Raw genomic sequence first — 19,053 nt, 5'->3', positions numbered from 1 at the left:
GTATCCTGAATGAATTCTTGAATGTTTTGTGTATAGTTTAAGGTAGAGGTTGAGAGTAGTTTTTTTTTTTTAAAAAAAAACAAAAACAAATATATAGTAGTTCTAACATCACTTGTTGTTTCCTTCATTGAATTACCTTGGTGCTGTGTTATTAAAAAATGACTATATGTGTGGATCTATTTCTGGATTCTCTATTCTCTTCCATTGCTATATTTGGGTATCCTTGGGTCAGTTTGACAGTATTGAATGTCATCGCTTTATAAGTCTTGAAATTAAGGTAGTTGTATATTATACCGTAGCTTTATAATAAGCCTTGAAATTCCTTGAACCCTCCTCTTTCCCCTGCCTGCCCCCGTCCCCAGGATTATTCTGGCCGTTTGTGGCAGTTTGTATTTTCCTGATTGCAGCAATATTTACAATTCCTCGTGGTCTTTTTCCTAGTGACTTTGACACTCCTCCCACCCAGGGGTAGGGTCTGTATTCCCTCTTCCTGAAGCTGGATGGGAGCTTGTGACTGACTGCCTGTTCCTACAGAATGTAGTGGAAGTAATACTGCATTTGCTCTCTCCCTTTCTTGGGACTTTCACCTCCTGAACTCTGCTCCTATGCTGTGAAAAAGCCTAGACTGATTCACAAAGAGTAGCTGCCTGTCTATCTGAATGAGCGTAGAGTCTTCAGACACAGCCTGTAAATCTTCTGGCTAAAGCCTCAGACATCATGAAACAAAGACAAACCACAGTGCTGTGACTGAATTCCTGATAGAATCTGAGAGCATAATATATGATTGTTTTGCTTCATGAAGTTTTGGAGTAATTGGTTGTACAGCCGAAGTAACTGGAACACAGCTGGGTTTTTTTGTATCTTCATATGAATTTTAGAACCAGTTTGTCAATTACATAAAACTTACTTTTTTGTTGGGTGTGGTGGCTCACGCCTATAATCCCAGCACTTTGGGAGGCCGAGGCAGGTGTATCACCTGAGGTCGGGAGTTCCAGACCAGCCTAACCAACATGGAGAAACCCCATCTCTACCGAAAATACAAAAAATTAGCTGGGCATAGTGGTGCATGCCTGTAATCCCAGCTACTTGGGAGGCTGAGGCAGGAGAATCACTTGAACCTGGGAGGAGGAGGTTGCAGTGAGCCGAGATTGCGCCATTGCACTCCAGCCTGGGCAAAAAGAGCAAAACTCCGTCTCAAAAACAAAAAACAAACAAAAAAAAAACTTACTTTTTAATTGGGATTGTATTGAATATATAGATCAATATATGGAGAGAATGAACATCTTAAAAATACTGAGTCTTGCAAAACATAAACATAGTATATCCCTGTTATTTTAGGTCATCTTCAATTTCTTTGCAGTGTTTTGTAGTTTACAGTGAAGAGGTCTTGTGCATCTTTCATTGAATTTATTCCAACATAATTTTTGCAGTTAAAATTATTTTGTTTTCCAGTTCATCATTTCTAATACATAAAAATTCAAATGACTTTTTAGTATTGGTCTTATAATCTGTGACCTTGCTTCTGGTACCTTTTTGTAGATTTTTCTGGGTTTTCTATATACACAGTTATATTATCTGCCAATGAAGACAGATTTATTATTGTACCTCCTTTCTAATCTCTTTGACTTATTTCTTTTCTTCTGTTGTACTGGCTAGGAACTCCAGTACAGTGCTGGGCGAGGTGGCTCACACCTGTAATCCCAGCACTTTGGGAGGCTGAGGAGGGAGGATCACTTGGGGCCAGGAGTTCCAGACCAGCTTAGGCGACAAAGTGAGACCTCCTGTATACAAAAAAAAAAAAAAAAAAAATCAGTTGGTCACAGTGGTGCACAGCTGTAGTCCAGCTACTGGGGAGGCTGAGGTGGGAGGATTGCTTGAGCCCAGAAGTTTAAAGTTGCAGTAATCTGTGATAGTGCCACTGCACTCCGATGTGGGTGATAGAGTGACACCCTGTCTCAAAACAAAACAAAACAAAAAGCAGTTGAATAAATTTTAGGGAAAGGAAAGTGTTCCATATTTCACCATTAAGTATGATGTTAGTTGTATATTTTTCATAGATGTCCTATATCAGATTGAAGAAATTCCCTTCAGTTCCTGTTTTCTACTTTTTATTCTGATTTTTTTCTTTGATTTTGAAGTATAAAATTTCTGTAATTATTATTTTGTACAGTAAGTGTTCATTTAGATTTATCCAGCTATTTACCCATTCCAGTGTCTGTCATTCCTTTCTGCATTTCCAGACTTCCATGTGGCATCATTTGTTGTCGGCCTGAATAACTTTAGTGTACCTCTTTGAATGTTACTTCTATCCCATCTTTTCAAATCTTCTGGAACTCCGATTACATATATGTTTAATCTTTTGAGCAGTTTTCGAACATTGTTATTTGCTTACTTCAGCATCTTGATCGTCACTGCTCTGTTTCTGTTCCTTTTTTTTTTTTTTTTTTTTTTTTTTTTGGCTGAGTCTCGCTGTGTCACCCAGGCTGGAGTGCAGTGGTGTGATCTTGGCTCACTACAACCTTCGCTACCAGCGTTCAAGTGATTTTCCTGTCTCATCCTCTTGAGTAGCTGGGACTACAGGCGCGTACCACCACGCCCGGCTAATTTTTGTATTTTTAGTAGAAACAGGGTTTCACCATGTTGGCCAGGCTGGTCTTGAACTCCTGACTTCAAGTGATCTGCCCCCTGGGCTTTCCAAAGTGCTGGGATACAGATGTGAGCCACCATGCCTGGCCTGCTTCTATTTCGTTTATTTAAACAAATTTTGTTTCCTTTGTCTGGCTTTGCCTTTGCATGGGTAGTAGTAATTTTCTATTGTTTATTGTATTATGTGTGAAAAGATTGTACAGACTCCATGCCAGATGAAGTTGATCATTTGAGGTCAATTTTACAGTAAACAGCTTTGAATAGTACATTGCTGCCATTTCATATCAGACATCAGACATTTCTTAGTGCGGTGTTTCCAGGGAAACAGGGCTGGGTATAGTAGGGGAGCCTGACATTATCTTCCCACAGAGAAAGGGATTGACATTTTGTTAATTCTTTCTCCATGCTTGGGCAAATCACTTAACTTTGGAACCTTCATTTCATTTTTTTTTTTTTTTTCTGACACAGAGTTTCACTCTTGTTGCCCGGGCTGGGGTGAAATGGCGCAATCTCACCTCACTGCAACCTCTGCCTCCCCGGTTCCAGTGATTCTCCTGCCTCAGCCTCCCGAATAGCTGTGATGACAGGCGCGTGCCACCACGCCCAGCTAATTTTTGTAGTTTTAGTAGAGACGGGTTTTTGCAGTGTTGGCCAGGCTGGTCTTGAACTCCTGACCTCAGGTGATCTGCCTACCTCGGCCTCCCAAGGTGCTGGGATTACAGGCGTGAGCCACTGTGCCCGGTGCCTTTTTTTTTTTTTTTTTTGAGGCGGAGTCTCATTCTTGTTGCCCAAGCTAGAGTGCAGTAGTGTGATCTTGGCTCATCACAACCTCCACCCCTCAGGTTCAAGAGATTCGCCTGCCTCAGCCTCCCGAGTAGCTAGGATTACAGGCATGTGCCACCACCTCCGGCTAATTATGTATTTTTAGTAGAGGTGGGGTTTCTCCATGTTGGTCAGACTGGTCTTGAACTCCTGACCAGTCAGGCGATCTGTCTGCCTCCAGCCTCCCAAAGTGCTGGGATTACAGGCGTGAGCCACCGTGCCTGGCTTTCATTTCTTAATTATACAATTGAGTTAATAAGTAGTACCTACCTTATTCTGTGGATTTAATTAGATATACATGATTAATGTTTAGCACATTGCCTAGTAAATAGTAAGAGCTTAATTAAACATTACCTCTTATCTTCATTATCACTGGAGATCCACGTAGTACTTAGAAAATTTGTGGATTACTGAATAGCATTGAGTTACTCCTGAAGAGAAGGGGCAAATTTGTTTCATTTGGGATGCATTACTGGCAGTTTTTTGTAGGTCTTCTTGGATTGATTTATTTATTTGAGATGGAGTCTTGCTCTGTTGCCCAGACTGGAGTGTAGCGGCGCTATCTCGGCTCACTGCAACCTTTGCTTCCTGGGTTCAAGCAATTCTTGTGCATCAGCCTCCCAAGTAGCTGGGATTACAGGCACCCGCCACCACGCCTGGCTAATTTTTGTATTTTTAGTAGAGATGGGGTTTCGCCATTTTGGCCAGACGGTTTTCGAACTCCAGACCACAGGTGATTCACCCACCTCGGCCTCCCAAAGCGCTGGGATTACAGGCGTGAGCCACCATTCCCAGCCTTTTTTGTTATTTTTAAATTTGAGAGGACAAACTAGAGGACTAATTCTAGATTTTCTAGGTTTTTCCCTCTAATGTAGACATTAGTATTTGCTGATTTTAGCCTGATTTTCCAAAATTGTAACTTAGAATAAATTTACTATTTAAAATAGAATATTTGGAGGTTTCGTGTTATATCTATCTCTGTTTCTTTAAATATATTTTAATCTAGTTAGGTATGGTAGTGATTTCTTATAAAAGTAAATATTTTCTTATTTAACATATTATTTCTTGTAGGAAACTTTGAGGGAAATTTTGAATCACTGGACCTTGCGGAATTTGCTAAGAAGCAGCCATGGTGGCGTAAGCTATTCGGGCAGGAATCTGGACCTTCAGCAGAAAAATATAGCGTGGCAACCCAGCTGTTCATTGGAGGTGTCACTGGATGGTAAGTGATGTGAAAGATGGCCATTGTCTTTTGTGCATGATTTAGTATTGCAGTTATAGGTACCATAATCTCCTTTAACCAGTGAAAACACATTGGCTTTTGTGAAATTGGTCCCTTAATGTGTAGCGTGTGTCTAAACATCATCTTAAAGTGCCATTTAATGGTTACACATAATGATTGTTTGCTATATGCCAGGTTCTGTTTGAAGTATTTACATAGGTATCTCATTTCCTTCTCATAACTCTGGCATTAGTACTGTTATTTTCTATCCTCATTTTATAGAAACTGAGGCTCAGAAAGGTTAGTTTGCCCAAGGTCACATAGTTGGTAACTGGTAGAATAAAGAGCTAACTACTTATTAGCTATGTCAGATGATAACTTAATATGATACAGCTTATGGTTTATTTGTAATAAATTCAAAAAATGTTAATAGCAAATTTCATAGGTGAATATTGAATCCGTTAATCTCATAGACTCTTTACATTTGAAAAATTTTATAGCACCATATAGCAAATATAGAACAGTGCATATAACAGATGTACATTTTAGCAAATACTTAGAGTGAACACCTATGTAACAACTGGTCAGGTTAAAAAAAATGTGGCGCACCCTAGAAACTCAAGAGGTTGTTATGCAGTTATTTCACTGCTTTTCTTTGTAGTTTTAATACCAGTTATGTCACTAAATAACGTACTGTGGTTTACCTGGTTTCCAGCTTAAAGTAAATGCAATCAGTATGTATTCTTTTGAGTCTTGCTTTTTTTGCTCAACCTGATGTTTCATATGTTCAGCTACTTTGTATATAGTTGTAGTTTCTTCACTTTCATTTGTATTTTGAGTTCCATTATATGAATATACCATAGTATATTGATCCAGTTGATGACTGATATTTGAGTTGCTTCCATTTTTGGCTAATACTATGCTGATATGAGTATTAGATTTCCCGGTGTATATGTGCATACATTTCTGTAGGGTCTGTACCTAGAAATTGCCAGGTAGTGGGTATAGGTATCTTTAGCTTCACTAAATAATGTCAAACCACCTTCCGAAACTGTTTTTAACGGCTTACAGTCCCAACAAGGACTGAATGAACCTGTTGTTGTACATGGCGGCACTTGATTTTGCCAGGTTATTAAATTTTTTAAAAATTAGTTAATTTTTCCTTAGCAAGGTAATCCAATTAAATCCAGACTGTTAACATTTTGCCAAGTCTGGTAGCTAGGTAGTAGTATTTCATGGTGGCTTCATTTACATTTCCCTGAGTAGGAGTGACATTGATCAACTTTTACGTATGTTTGTTGACCATTTGGATCTCCTCTTTCAGTTCCACTCTAGTCTTTTTCCTCTGAAGTTGTCATTCTTTCCCTTGTTAAGCTCTAAGAGTTCTTTATATATTCTGAATATTCTCAGTCCTTTGTTAGTTGTGTGTATTACAGATATTTTCACTCATTCTGTGGTTATCTTTTCATTTTATGGTATCTTTTGGTAAACTGAAGATCTTATTTTTAATATAGTCAATTTTATCAATCTTAACCTTAATGGTTAGTGATTTTTATGACTTATTTAAGTAATCTTTGCCTACCCCATGTTTCAGAACTTTTATTATTTGACCTTTCACATTTAGATTTATTATCCACCTGGAATTGTTTTTGTGCTCGGTATGTGGTAGATTCCTCTTTTCTTCACCATGTGGAATACCCATTTGTCCCAACTTAATTTATTGCAAAAGCTATCCCTTTCCCCGTTGCTTTATGTGAGTGTGTGTGTGTGTGCATATTTGTGTGTCTGCTATCTTGTTCTTTAGGAACATCTTGGCTATTTTCTTTATCTCTTAGTTTTTAAGTTTAATAAATAGGTATATTATAAGTTGCACATATTTAAAGTATACAGTTTGATACATTTTTACATATGTACATGCCCATAAAACCATCACCACAGTCAAGATAATGAACATATCTATCACTTCAAAAGCTGCTTTGTACCACTTTGTAATCCCACGCTCTTTCCTTCATGCCATGCTCCCACCACTGATCTGTTTTCTATTACTGTAGATTACTTGACGTTTTCTAGATTCTTTTTAGAAGTGGAATTACATAGTATATATTCTTTTTTGTCTGGCTTCTTTTATTCACCATAATAATACATTTTTTTTGTTTTGAGATGGAGTCTTGCTTTGTTGCCCAGACTGGAGTGCAGTGGCGCGATCTTGGCTCACTGCCTCCTGGGTTCAAGCGATTCTCCTGTGTCAGCCTTTGCCATAATAATTTTGAGATAATCTGTGCTTTTCTGTTTATCAATAGTTCATTCCTTTTTATTGCTAAGTAGTACTCTGTTGTATGGATGTATAACAATCTGTTTCTCCATCCACCTTTGATGCATATTTGAGTATTTTTTTTTTCATTGTTTGGCTATTACAAATAAAACTTCAAGTTTGTGTCCAAGTCTTTGTATGAACATATGCTTTCATTTCTTTTGGGTAAATATCTAGGAATAGTATGGCTGAGTCACGTAGTAAGTGAATGTTCTAAATTTACAAGTACCTGCCAGTTTTTAAAGTGCTTATATCATCTTACATCTCCACCAGCAATGTGTGAGGGTTCCAGTTCCTCTGCATCGTCACTAACACTTGGTATTATCTTTTTGATTACAGCCATCTTAGTGGGTATGAAGTTGGATCTCATTGTGGTTTGAATTTGCATTTCTCTAATGACTAATGATGTTGAACATTTTCATGGGCTTATTTTTTGCCATTCATATATCTTTGGTGACTTATTTGTTCAAATCTTTTCCACATTTTTATTGGGTTGTTGGTTTTCTTTCATTGCTGAATCGTGAGAGTTCTTTAAATATTCTGGATAGAAGTCTTAGATATGGGATTTGCAAATACATTACTTCTCTGTAGCTTTTCATTATCTGAACTGTACCTTTAAAAGAGCAGAAGTTCTTTTTTTTGTTGTTGTTGATATACTTTAAGTTCTAGGGTACATGTGCATAATGTGCAGGTTTGTTACATATGTATACATGTGCCATGTTGGTGTGCTGCACCCATCAACTCGTCAGCACCCATCAACTCGTCATTTACATCAGGTATAACTCCCAATGCAATCCCTCCCCACTCCCCCCTCCCCATGATAGGCCCCAGTGTGTGATGTTCCCCTTCCCGAGTCCAAGTGATCTCACTGTTCAGTTCCCACCTATGAGTGAGAACATGTGGTGTTTGGTTTTCTGTTCTTGTGATAGTTTGCTGAGAATGATGGTTTCCAGCTGCACCCATGTCCCTACAAAAGACACAAACTCATCCTTTTTTATGGCTGCATAGTATTCCACGGTGTATATGTGCCACATTTTCTTAATCCAGTCTGTCACTGATGGACATTTGGGTTGTTTCCAAGTCTTTGCTATTGTGAATAGTGCCGCAGTAAACATACGTGTGCATGTGTCTTTGTAGTAGAATAATTTATAATCCTTTGGGTATATACCCAGTAGTGGGATGGCTGGGTCAAATGGTATTTCTAGTTCTAGATCCTTGAGGAATTGCCATACTGTTTTCCATAATGGTTGAACTAGTTTACAATCCCACCAACAGTGTAAAAGTGTTCCTATTTTTCCACATCCTCTCCAACACCTGTTGTTTCCTGATTTTTTAATGATTGCCATTCTAACTGGTGTGAGATGGTATCTCATTGTGGTTTTGATTTGCATTTCTCTGATGGCCAGTGATGATGAGCATTTTTTCATGTGTCTGTTGGCTGTATGAATGTCTTCTTTTGAGAAATGTCTGTTCATATCCTTTGCCCACTTTTTGATGGGGTTGTTTTTTTCTTGTAAATGGCTTAATCCAGGGTCACCAAGATTCTGTCTCGCTTTTTCTAGATGGTATATAGGTTCAGATTTTATATTTAGTTCTGTGATCAATTTTGATTTACTTTTTGTATATAGTATAAGGTAGGAATCCAAGCTTTTTTTGCGTATGGATATCTAGTTGTGCCCACATTTGTAAAAAAGAATGTCCTTTTCTCCACTGAATTGCCTTTACGTCTATGTTGAAAATCAGTTGACTATATGTTTTTGAGCTCTTTGTACTGCCAAATTGATCTAGGTGCCATTATCACGCTGTTTTGATTACTGTAAGTTAGGTAATGCAAGTCTTGAAATTTTGTTTTTCATCAAAGCTATTTTGAGTATTCTAGGTATTTAGCATTTCCATCGGAATTTTATCTTGTTTTTATACACTCCTCCACATGAATTTTAGAATTAGCTTGGTGCCAGTTTCTGCCAGACACCTGATGAGATTTTGACTGGGATTGCTAAAGCCACTTACTAGTTGTAGAGTTCAGGGGTCCCCAAGACCATCGTCATGTTTGATAATCCTCTAGGAGAATTCACAGAACTCAGAGCTGTTCCACACAGGGTTATTTATTTATTTATTTTTTAACAATAAAAAGATACAGATTAACTCAGCCAAGGGAAGAGGCACATGGAATAGGGTCCTGTGGAGTCTTTATATTTCTTTCTTTCTTTTTTTTTTTTTTTTTGAGACATAGTCTTGCTCTCTCACCCAGGCTAGAGTACAGTGGTGTGATCTCGGCTTACTGCAACCTCTGCCCTCCGGGTTGAAGCAATTCTCCTGCTTTAGCCTCCCAAGTAGCTGGGACTACAGGTGTGAACTGTCACCCCAGGCTAATTTTTGTATTTTTAGTAGAGTCAGGGTTTTGCCATATCGTCCAAGCTGGTCTTGAACTCCTGACCTCAAATGATCTGCCTGTCTTGGCCTTCCAAAGTGTTGGGATTACAGGCATAAGCCTCCACACCCAGCTAAGTCTTTACATGTAAAGCAGGTTTCTTGTAGTTTCCACATAGGTGGTTGTTAATTTTTTAGAATCCAATTTGACAATCTCTTCCTTTAAATTAGGGTGCTTAGACTATTTACATTTAAGTTTATTTTAAAAATTCTTTTAATTGACTAGTAAAAATTGTAGGCTGTGTGCAGTGGCTCACACCTTTAATACCAGCACTTTGGGAGGCCGAGGCGGGTGGATTGTTTGAGCTCGGGAGTTTGAGACCAGCCTGGGCAACATGGTGAAACCCCATCTCTACAAAAAATACAAAAATTAGCTGGGCGTGGTGGTGTGCACCTGTAGTGCTAGCTACTTGGGAGGCTGAGGTGGGAGGATGGCTTGAACCTGGGAGGCGGAGGTTGTAGTGAGCCAAGACCGTGCCACTGCACTCCATCCAGCCTGGGTGACAGAATGAGACCCAGTCTCAAAAAGGAAACAAAACAACACCAAAATTGTATATATTTGTATATACATGATGTTTTGATATATGTATACATTGTGGAATGGCTAAATCAAGCGATTTAACATGTATTACCTCACATACTTACCATGTTTTTGTGGTGAGAACACTTAAAATCTACTCTTGTACCTATTTTCAAATATATAATATGTTGTTATTAACTGTAGTCACCATGATATACAGTAGATATCCTACACTTCTTTCTCCTAACTGGAATTTTTGTGTCCTTGACCAACATTTCCCCAACCGCCCACCCCACAACCTTTGGTCACCACCATTCTCTGTTTCTATGAATTTGACATTTTTAGATTCCACATGTAAGTGAGACCATTTGGTATTTGTCTTTCTTTGCCTGACTTATTTTACTTAGCATAATGTCCTACAGGTTAATCCATATTGTCACAATGTCAAGATTTCCTTTTTAAGGGTCGAACAGTATTCCATTATGTAATATACCACATTTTCATTATCCATCTGTTGATGGACGCTTAAGTTGTGTGTATCTTGGATATTGTGAATAGTTGCAGTGAACATGGGAATGCAGATACCTCTTTAATGTACTGACTTCATATCCTTTGGCTGTATACCCAGTAGTGTGATTGCTGAATCATATGTTATTAGTTCTACTATTTTTAATTTATTGAGGAGTCTCCCATACAGTTTTCCGTAATGGCTCTACTAATTCACATTCCTACCAACAGTGTACAAAAATTTCCTTTTCTCTACATCCTCACCAACACTTGCTATCTCTTGTCTTTTTGATGATAGCCATCCTAACAGGTGTGAGGTGATATCTCATTGTGGTTTGCATTTTCCTCATGATTAGTGATGTTGAACATTTTTTTCATATACCTTATTTTGGCCGTTTGTATGTTTGTATGTCTTCTGTTGAGAAATGTCTATTCAGGTCCTTTGCCCATTTTTTAATCAGGTTATATTTTTACAATTGAGTTGTTTAATCCCTTGTATATCCTTTATATTAACCTCTTATCAGATGTATGGTTTGCAAATATTTTCTTCCATTCTTTAGGCTGTCTCTTCACTCTGTTGATTCCTTTGCTGTACAGAAGCTTTTTAGTTTGATGTAATCCCATTTGTCTATTTTTGCCTTTTGTTGCCTTTGCTTTTCGGGTCATATCCAAAAAATCTTTGTGCAGACCAGTGTTACGGAGTTTTCTCCCTGGTTTCTTCTAGCAGTTTTACGTTTTCAGGTCTTATATTTAAGTATTTTACCTGTCTCTAGTTGATTTTTGCAATGGTTTGAGATGAGGGTCTCTTTTGCGTGTGGATAAACAGTTTGCCTAGGACCATTTTTTTGAAGAGACTGTCCTTTCCCTGTTGTGTGTTCTTGGCATCTTTGTCAAAAATCAGTTGGTTGTACATACATGGATTTATTTCTGGGCTCTCTATTCTGATCCGTTGGTCTATGTGTTTGTTTTTAATGCCAGGACCATGTTGTTTTGGTTACTATAGCTTTTTTTTTTTTTTTTTGAGATGGAGTCTAGCTCTGTCGCCCAGGCTGGAGTGCAGTGGCGCGATCTCGGCTCACTGCAAACTCCGCCTCCCAGGTTCACGCCATTCTCCTGCCTCAGCCTCCCGAGTAGCTGGGACTACAGGCGCCTGCCATCTCGCCCGGCTAGTTTTTTGTATTTTTTTAGTAGAGACGGGGTTTCACCGTGTAGATCAGGATGGTCTCGATCTCCTCACCTCGTGATCCACCCGTCTCGGCCTCCCAAAGTGCTGGGATTACAGGCTTGAGCCACCGACTATAGCTTTGTAGTATATTTTGAGATCAGGTAGTATGATGATGCCTCCAACTTTGTTCTTTTTGCTGAAGATTGCTTTGGCTATTAGGGGTCTTTTGTACTTCCCTGTGAATTTTAGGATTTTTTTTCTCTTTCTGTGAAAAGTATCATTGGAATTTTGATGTGGATTGCATTGAATCTGTAGATTGCAAGTGGGATGTTTGTTTTTGTTATTATTGGGTTCAAAATTACCATCTTGGTATTTAATCTGTTCTTTGTTTTCATTTTTTGGTTTCTTTTGGATCAAGTATTTGTGTGTGTGTGTGTGTGTGTGTGCTCATAAGTATATATGTTATATATGTGTGTACATATATACTGAGGTGAAATTCACATAACATAAAACTAACCATTTTAAAGTGAATAGTTTAGTACAACTTGGTACATTCACAATATTGTACGACCACTATCTCTATATAGTTTTAAAATGCTTTTATCACCTCCAAATAAAACTGAGTACCCATTGAGCAGTTACTCCTAATTCTTCCCTCCTTCAACTCCTGGCAACCACAGTGTGCTTCCTGTCCTTATGGACTGACCTATTCTGAACATTTCATATAGATTGAATCATGCAATGGGTGAACTTTTGTATTTGGCTTCTTTCACTTAGCATAATGCTTTTGAGGTTCATCCATGTTATAGTGTATATATATTGCTACTTCATTCCTTTTTATAGCTCAGTAGGATTCCACTGTATGTATATGCCACAGTTTGTTCATCCATTCATCTGTTGGTGGACATTTGGGGTGTTTCCACCTTTTTTGACTGTTGTGAATAATACTGCTATGAACATTGGGTAGAAGTATTTTTTGAATACCTATTTTTAGGTCTTCTTTTTTTTTTATTTACCCAGGAGTGGAATTGTTGGGTCATATGATAATTCTATGTTTACTTTTTTGATGACTCACCTAACTTTTGGGCATCTTTTCATGTACTTGCTGGCCATTTGTATATCTTCTCCATATAAATGTCAACTCAAGTCCTTTGCCCATTTTTAATTGGATTTGTCTTTTTGTTATTGAGTTGTAAGAGTTCTTCATATGTTCTGGATTCTAGACCCTTACCAGACACGATTTGCAGATATTTTGTCCTGTTCTCTAACTTGTCTTTTCACTGTTTTCATAATGTTCTTTGATACAAGAAAGTTTTTAATTTTGATGAAGTCCAACTTATTTTTAATTTTGATGAGGTCCAATTTATTTATTTTGTTGCTTAGATCAAATATTTTCAATTCCATTTTCATAATTTCATTTTCGTGGATATTTTCATAATTACATTTACGTCCTTTGTTGGCTTATTCGCTACAACTGTTCATTGTGTAATTTTAGTGGTTGCTTTAGGGTTTATAGGAGCCATCTTCTACTTATAGTCTGCCTTCAAGAAATCTACCGCTTCATATATGATATAACAGTATGCTTCCATTTTCCCCTTCCCCCTTTGTTTTCATTGCTATAAATCTTACTTTTACATGTCTTATAAATCCATAATACATTCTTATTGTTTTTGCATTAAATGCTGAATTTTTATAGTTTTTAATAACAAGAAGGAAGCCTTTCATATTTCTCTCCATAATTTCCATTTCTTGTGCTCTTCATGCCTGTGTGTGGATCCTGATTTCTATATGATATCATTTTCCCTTGCCTGAAAACTTCCTTTAACATTTCTTGTATTGCTGGTCTGCTGGGGATATTTTTTTTTCCGGTTTTTGTATCTGTGAAAAAGGTCTTTATTTCATCTCTGTTTTTGGAAGATCACTTAGTATAGAATTCTAGATTGACAGGTTTTTTTTTTTTTTTCAGTACATTGAAGGTGTTATTTCATTATCTTTTGGCTTTGTATTATTTTCTGTGGGAAATGTGTTCACTCCAAACTTTATTCCTCTTTACCTAATACCTCTTTTTTCCCCCTTCAGGCTCCTTTTAAGATGTTCTCTAGGCCGGGCGCGGTGGCTCACGCCTGTAATCCCAGCACTTTGGGAGGCCAAGGCGGGCAGATCACGAGGTCAGGAGATCGAGACCATCCTGACTAACACAGTGAAACCCCGTCTCTACTAAAAATACAAAAAACTAGCCAGGCGTGGTGGCGGGCGCCTGTAGTCCCAGCTACTCGGGAGGCTGAGGCAGGAGAATGGCATGAACCCGGGAGGCAGAGCTTGCAGTGAGCCGAAATCCGCCACTGCACTCCAGCCTGGGCGACAGAGCGAGACTCCGTCTCCAAAAATAAAAATAAAAAGTAAAAATTAAAAAAATAAAAAAAAAAGATGTTCTCTTTACCATTTATTTTAAGCAGTTTGATTAGGTTGTACCTTGCTATAGTTTTCTCTTTTCTTTTCTGTCCTGTTCTGTTCTGTTCTGTTCGAGACAGACTCTTTCTCTGTCACCCAGGCTGGAGTACAGTGGCATGATCTCTGCTCACTGCAACCTCCACCTCTGAGGTTCAGGTGATTCTCGTGCCTCAGCCTCCAGAGTAGCTGGGATTACAGACATGCGCCACTGCACCTGGCTAATTTTTGTATTTTTAGTAGAGATGGGGTTTCACCATGTTGGCCAGGCTGGTCTCAAACTCCTGACCTCAGGTGATCCTCCTGCCTCAGCCTTCCCGATTACAGGTGTGAGCCACCATGCCTGGCCTTCTTTGTTTCTTTTGCTTAGATTTCATTGAGCTTTTTGGATCTGTAGATTTATAGTTTTCTTGAAGCTTGGAATATTTTCTGTCCTCCTTCAAATATTTTTTTCTGTCCTCCTTCAGTGATTCCAATTACACATTTATTAGGCTGTGTGAAGTTTTTCCACAATTCATTAATACTGTTTACTTTTTTAAAACTTTATTTTGAGATAATTGTAGATTCACATGCAGTTAGAAATAATCCAGAGAGGTCTTATACCCATTCCCCAATTCCCCCCACGGTAACATCTTGTATAACTATAGTTCAGTATCATAACCACTTTCATTTTTTTGTCTCTTTTCTATTTCATTTTTGATAGTTTTTATTGCTATTTCATGAAGTTTATTAATCTTCTACAGTGTCTAAACTGCTATATTTTTCATCTCAGACATTGTAGTTTTTATTTCTAGACGTTTGATCTGCATCTTTTTTTTGAGACTTTCTTGCTCTGTTGCTTAGGCTGGAGTGCAGTGGCACAATCACAGCTCACTACCTCCTGGGCTCAAGAGATCCTCCCACCTCAGCCTCCTGAATGGTGGAACTGCAGGTGCATGCCACCATTCCTGGCTAATTAAAAAAAGTTATTTTTAGAGAGATGAGGACTCACGATGTTGTCCAGGCTGGCCTTAAACACCTGGGCTCAAGCAATCCTCTTGCCTTGGCCTCCTAAAGTACGGGGATTACAGGCATGAGCCACTGTACCCAGCCAAGATTTGCATGTTTTTAAAAGAGCTTCCTTGCCTCTACTTATTATGTGCAATCTTTTCTCTAGCTTCTTGAACATATTGAATATAATTATAATAACTTTTAATGCTTTTGTCTACTAATTTTGTCAGTATCATTTCTGGGTTTCTTTTAGTTGATTTTTTTTTTATCATGGTTCATATTTTTCTGCCTTGCAAGCCTGGTAGTTTTTAATTAGATGGTAGATATTATGAATTTTACTTCATTGGGTGCTAGATATTTTTTATTCTTATAAATGTGCTTGATTCTTGTTCTTGGATCCAGTTACTTAGAAATTGCTTGATCTTTCTGGGTCTAGCTTTATTATTAGGCTTTATTAAAACTGCATGTTTTGTTTTAAAAAGAGAAAAAGCCAGGTGTTATAAACAGTGCAACATTTTTTGTAACAGCAAAAATCTGTAACCATTCTAAATATGTATCAGTGACTCTGATTATACTTTAGTAAGTCTGAACAGTGGAATGCTCTTAAAATGGACCCTTATGATTTATTTACTGGTCCTACCACCCTTCCAGTTTCAGAGTTGCTTCAGAAATATACTGCCTGACATCTAACTTTTGTTTAAAAAAGATTAAGTCTTACGAGGTTCTCCATGCATTGTTGTATTTGTAGTTCTTTCTCTTACTGAGCTGAAATGTAATAAGGGGAGAACAGTAGACAATGAGGGTAGTGAGGTAATGGGAGACGAGATGTTAAGTGTAAGGATTTAACTTTCTCTCTTAGTGAGGAGGGAAGCTACTGGAAGGTTATGAGCAGAAGTGTACCTTGATCTTACATTTTAGAGCAGGGGTCAGTGAAGTTTTTCTGAAAAGAGCCCATATGGTAAATATTGTAGGCTTTATGGGTCACACAGTCTCTGTTGCAACTTGATTTACAAAGAGATGTCCGGCAGGATTTGGCTCCCAGGCTGCGGTTTGTCGTCCCCTGTTTTAGGAGTGTATGCGCTGCTATATTGAGAATAGATTCTAGGGGGCAAAAGTGGAGGTAAGGAGTCCAGATGAGGAGCTGTAACAGTAACCTACATCAGAGATCATGGTATACACCCAGCAGATAGAAAGTGAATACACAGAGCAAAGAGGTTCTAGGACTGAGTCTTGAAACAACCTAACATTCAGAAGTCAGAAAGAGGAAGCAAAATTGTCTGATAAGGAGTGGCCAGTGATATATGAGGAAAATCAAGAGAGAATGGTATTCCAGAGCAGAAAGATGTCAAGAAGGAGAGTACAATAGCAGAATAACCAATAACCTGATAAAACATGGGCAAAAGACCTGAACAGACATTTCTCCAAGGAAGGCATAGAAATGGCCACCAGAGGTATATGAAAAGATGCTTAGCATCACGAGTGATCAGGGAAATGCAAATTAAAACCACAATGAGATATCACCTGACACCTGTTAGAATGGCTGTTATCAAAAAGAAAGATAATTGTTGATGAGAGCGTGGAGAAAAAGGAACCCTAGTACACTGTTGGCAGGAATGTAGATTGGTACAACCATTATGGAAAACAGTGTGGAGGTTCCTAAAGAAATTAAAATTAGAACTACCATGCAACCCAGCAATTCCTCTTCTGAGTATATACCCCAAGGAAATGAAATCACCACCTCATAAAGATATCTGCCCTCTCATGTTCAGTGCAGCATTGGTTTACCATAGCCAAGATGTGGAAACATCCTAAGTGTCCATCAATGGACGAATGGATAGAGAAAATGTGTATACAATGGGATACTATTTAGCCTTAAAAAAGGAGGAGATTGTGCTGTTTGCCATAGCATAGATTTGGGAGGACATTATGCTAAGTGAAATAAGACACAGAAAGACAAAATACTGCATGATCTCATATGTGTGGGGGAAAAGTCATATATACAGTGCTATAATGTAATAAATATAAAGAAATAAAACTGCTTACCAGGGATAGGATGGGAGGAAATGGGAAGATGTAGGTCAAAGGATACAAAGTAGCAAATATGTAAGAGGAGCAAGTCTAGAGATCCAATGTACAGCATGAGGACTGCACTAATGCAATTGTATTGCCTTAGGGATTTCTGTGAAATAAGTGGATTTTAGCTGCTCTTACCACAAAAAAGTAACTGTGAGATGATAGATACATTAATCTGCCTCATTATAGTAACCACTTTACCTGTCTATATGTATCCCATAACATCATGTTGTAAACCTCAAATATACACAATAAACTTTTTTTAAGAAGGGGAGAGTAATCGACTGTGTCAAAAGCTGCTGTAGGTCAGATGAGATTAAAGCTGAGAAGTGAGCACTAGCATTTGGTGAGGTCAAGATCAGTGGTAACCTTGATAGGAATGGTTTCATTGAAGTCATGGGACAAAAGCCTGAATGGAGTAGGTGTGAGAGAATATGGACACAGGACGAAAGAGATGGCCTCAAAGTAGTTTTAAAGGAGAGCAGAGAAAAGGGAAGTTGGCTGGATAATTGGAGTCTAGGGAGGATTTTTTCAACAATGGTTAATGATTACAGCTGATACGTGTTCAGCAATGAACACAACAAATCTCTGCCTTCATGAAGCTTACATTTTAGTATCGGGTGGGGGCAGGAAGATAGACAATAATAAAGAAACGCATAATTATATTAAGCTGGCTACGAGATGTTGCTACTCAGATATCATATGGACATTTTGCATTCAGCATATTCAAAATGACATTATCTCCTCCCCTCCCTTCCCCCACCTTTTCCTCTGTTTCTCTTCCTTGTTTTTATATTGTAAAAAATGCCACATTCAGGACAGAATCTTGTGACTTATCCCTTGCAACTGTCCTGTCCTCAAACTCAGGCGTGTTTTAATTTTTTCTTCACAAACAGTTCTCAGGTCTCCTCCCTCCTTGCAATCTCTACCTCGGCCCATGGCATTCACTTCTCTTCTGGATTGCTACTTTACCCTCTTAGCTAGAGTCTCTGACTTCATCCTCCCTGTTTAATCACTTCTCCACAATGTAGCCAGAGTCATCTTTTAAAAATATAACCTGAGAATTTTAAGGGACTTACTCAAGACCACAACATTCGTAGAGCCAAGATTTGATTTCCTTTTGGCATGCTCCTCTTGGAGCTGGGCTTTATGTAGGGGGTAGGAAGGAGCTAGATCATCTTAAGCTACGTAAGATATGAACATTGCCAGAAATGCATTGTTTGTGCATAACTGACAGCTCATCAATTTGTCTGATGTTGATTTGTTTTTGTAGGTGCACGGGTTTCATATTCCAGAAGGTTGGAAAGTTGGCTGCAACAGCTGTGGGAGGTGGATTTTTTCTCCTTCAGGTCTGTATGTGAAATGTTCTCAGATGTTTGGAAATTCCACCTGCCCATTAAGGAATGTGGTGTGGGGAGTTGTAATACAGTCCTGGCTGTGTATTATTTTAAATGCTAGTGACCATTTGAGTCAAATTTTATCCATTGTACTAGTAAATGTTATTTGCCAGTCACATTTTATTTCCTCATGTGGGGACAGAAGTGCAAATTCCTTATCATAGCTCCCTTTTAAAAGAGTTTTTAAGATCAGCTCAAATATTAAGCAGATGTGATTTCAAAAATATAAGTGTGCTGTGATGATTTAGTCTCATAGGCTAATATAGCTAGCTTTTACAGAGGGGACGTGGAGCATGTGATGAGAAATGGGAGCTAAGTGACAGTACAGTCAGATGTTGTCTGCTGTCTCCTTGACCCATAGTTTCAGAACCAGTGGTTGCCAGTTCTTTTGAGACTGCTTAGGAGAGACTAACAAGCAAGACTTGAAAAAGAAAAAGGGAGCAGTTTCTCCAAAAACAAAAGAAAACTGACATTTGATTGTATTAGGCATACATTTCTTAGCTCTGCGGCATTGATATTCAA

At 38.3% G+C, this 19,053-nt stretch overlaps 1 protein-coding gene across 2 annotated transcripts in view; it reads left to right on the top strand.

Annotated features, from left to right (window-relative positions):
- The window catches only part of FUNDC2 (FUN14 domain containing 2), a 28,785-nt gene that overhangs the window by 1,922 nt on the left and 7,810 nt on the right, over positions 1–19,053 (top strand). For both annotated transcript variants that reach the window (XM_023193619.1, XM_023193620.1), the window contains exons 2-3: positions 4,540–4,690; positions 18,408–18,483. In XM_023193619.1, the coding sequence (XP_023049387.1) occupies positions 4,540–4,690; positions 18,408–18,483 (227 nt within the window). The remainder of the gene's footprint in view (positions 1–4,539; positions 4,691–18,407; positions 18,484–19,053) is intronic.

Source organism: Piliocolobus tephrosceles, chromosome 12, assembly GCF_002776525.5.
Source record: "Piliocolobus tephrosceles isolate RC106 chromosome 12, ASM277652v3, whole genome shotgun sequence".
NCBI classification, from domain to species: domain Eukaryota; kingdom Metazoa; phylum Chordata; class Mammalia; order Primates; family Cercopithecidae; genus Piliocolobus; species Piliocolobus tephrosceles.
This window is presented reverse-complemented; position numbering and strand designations above follow the sequence as displayed.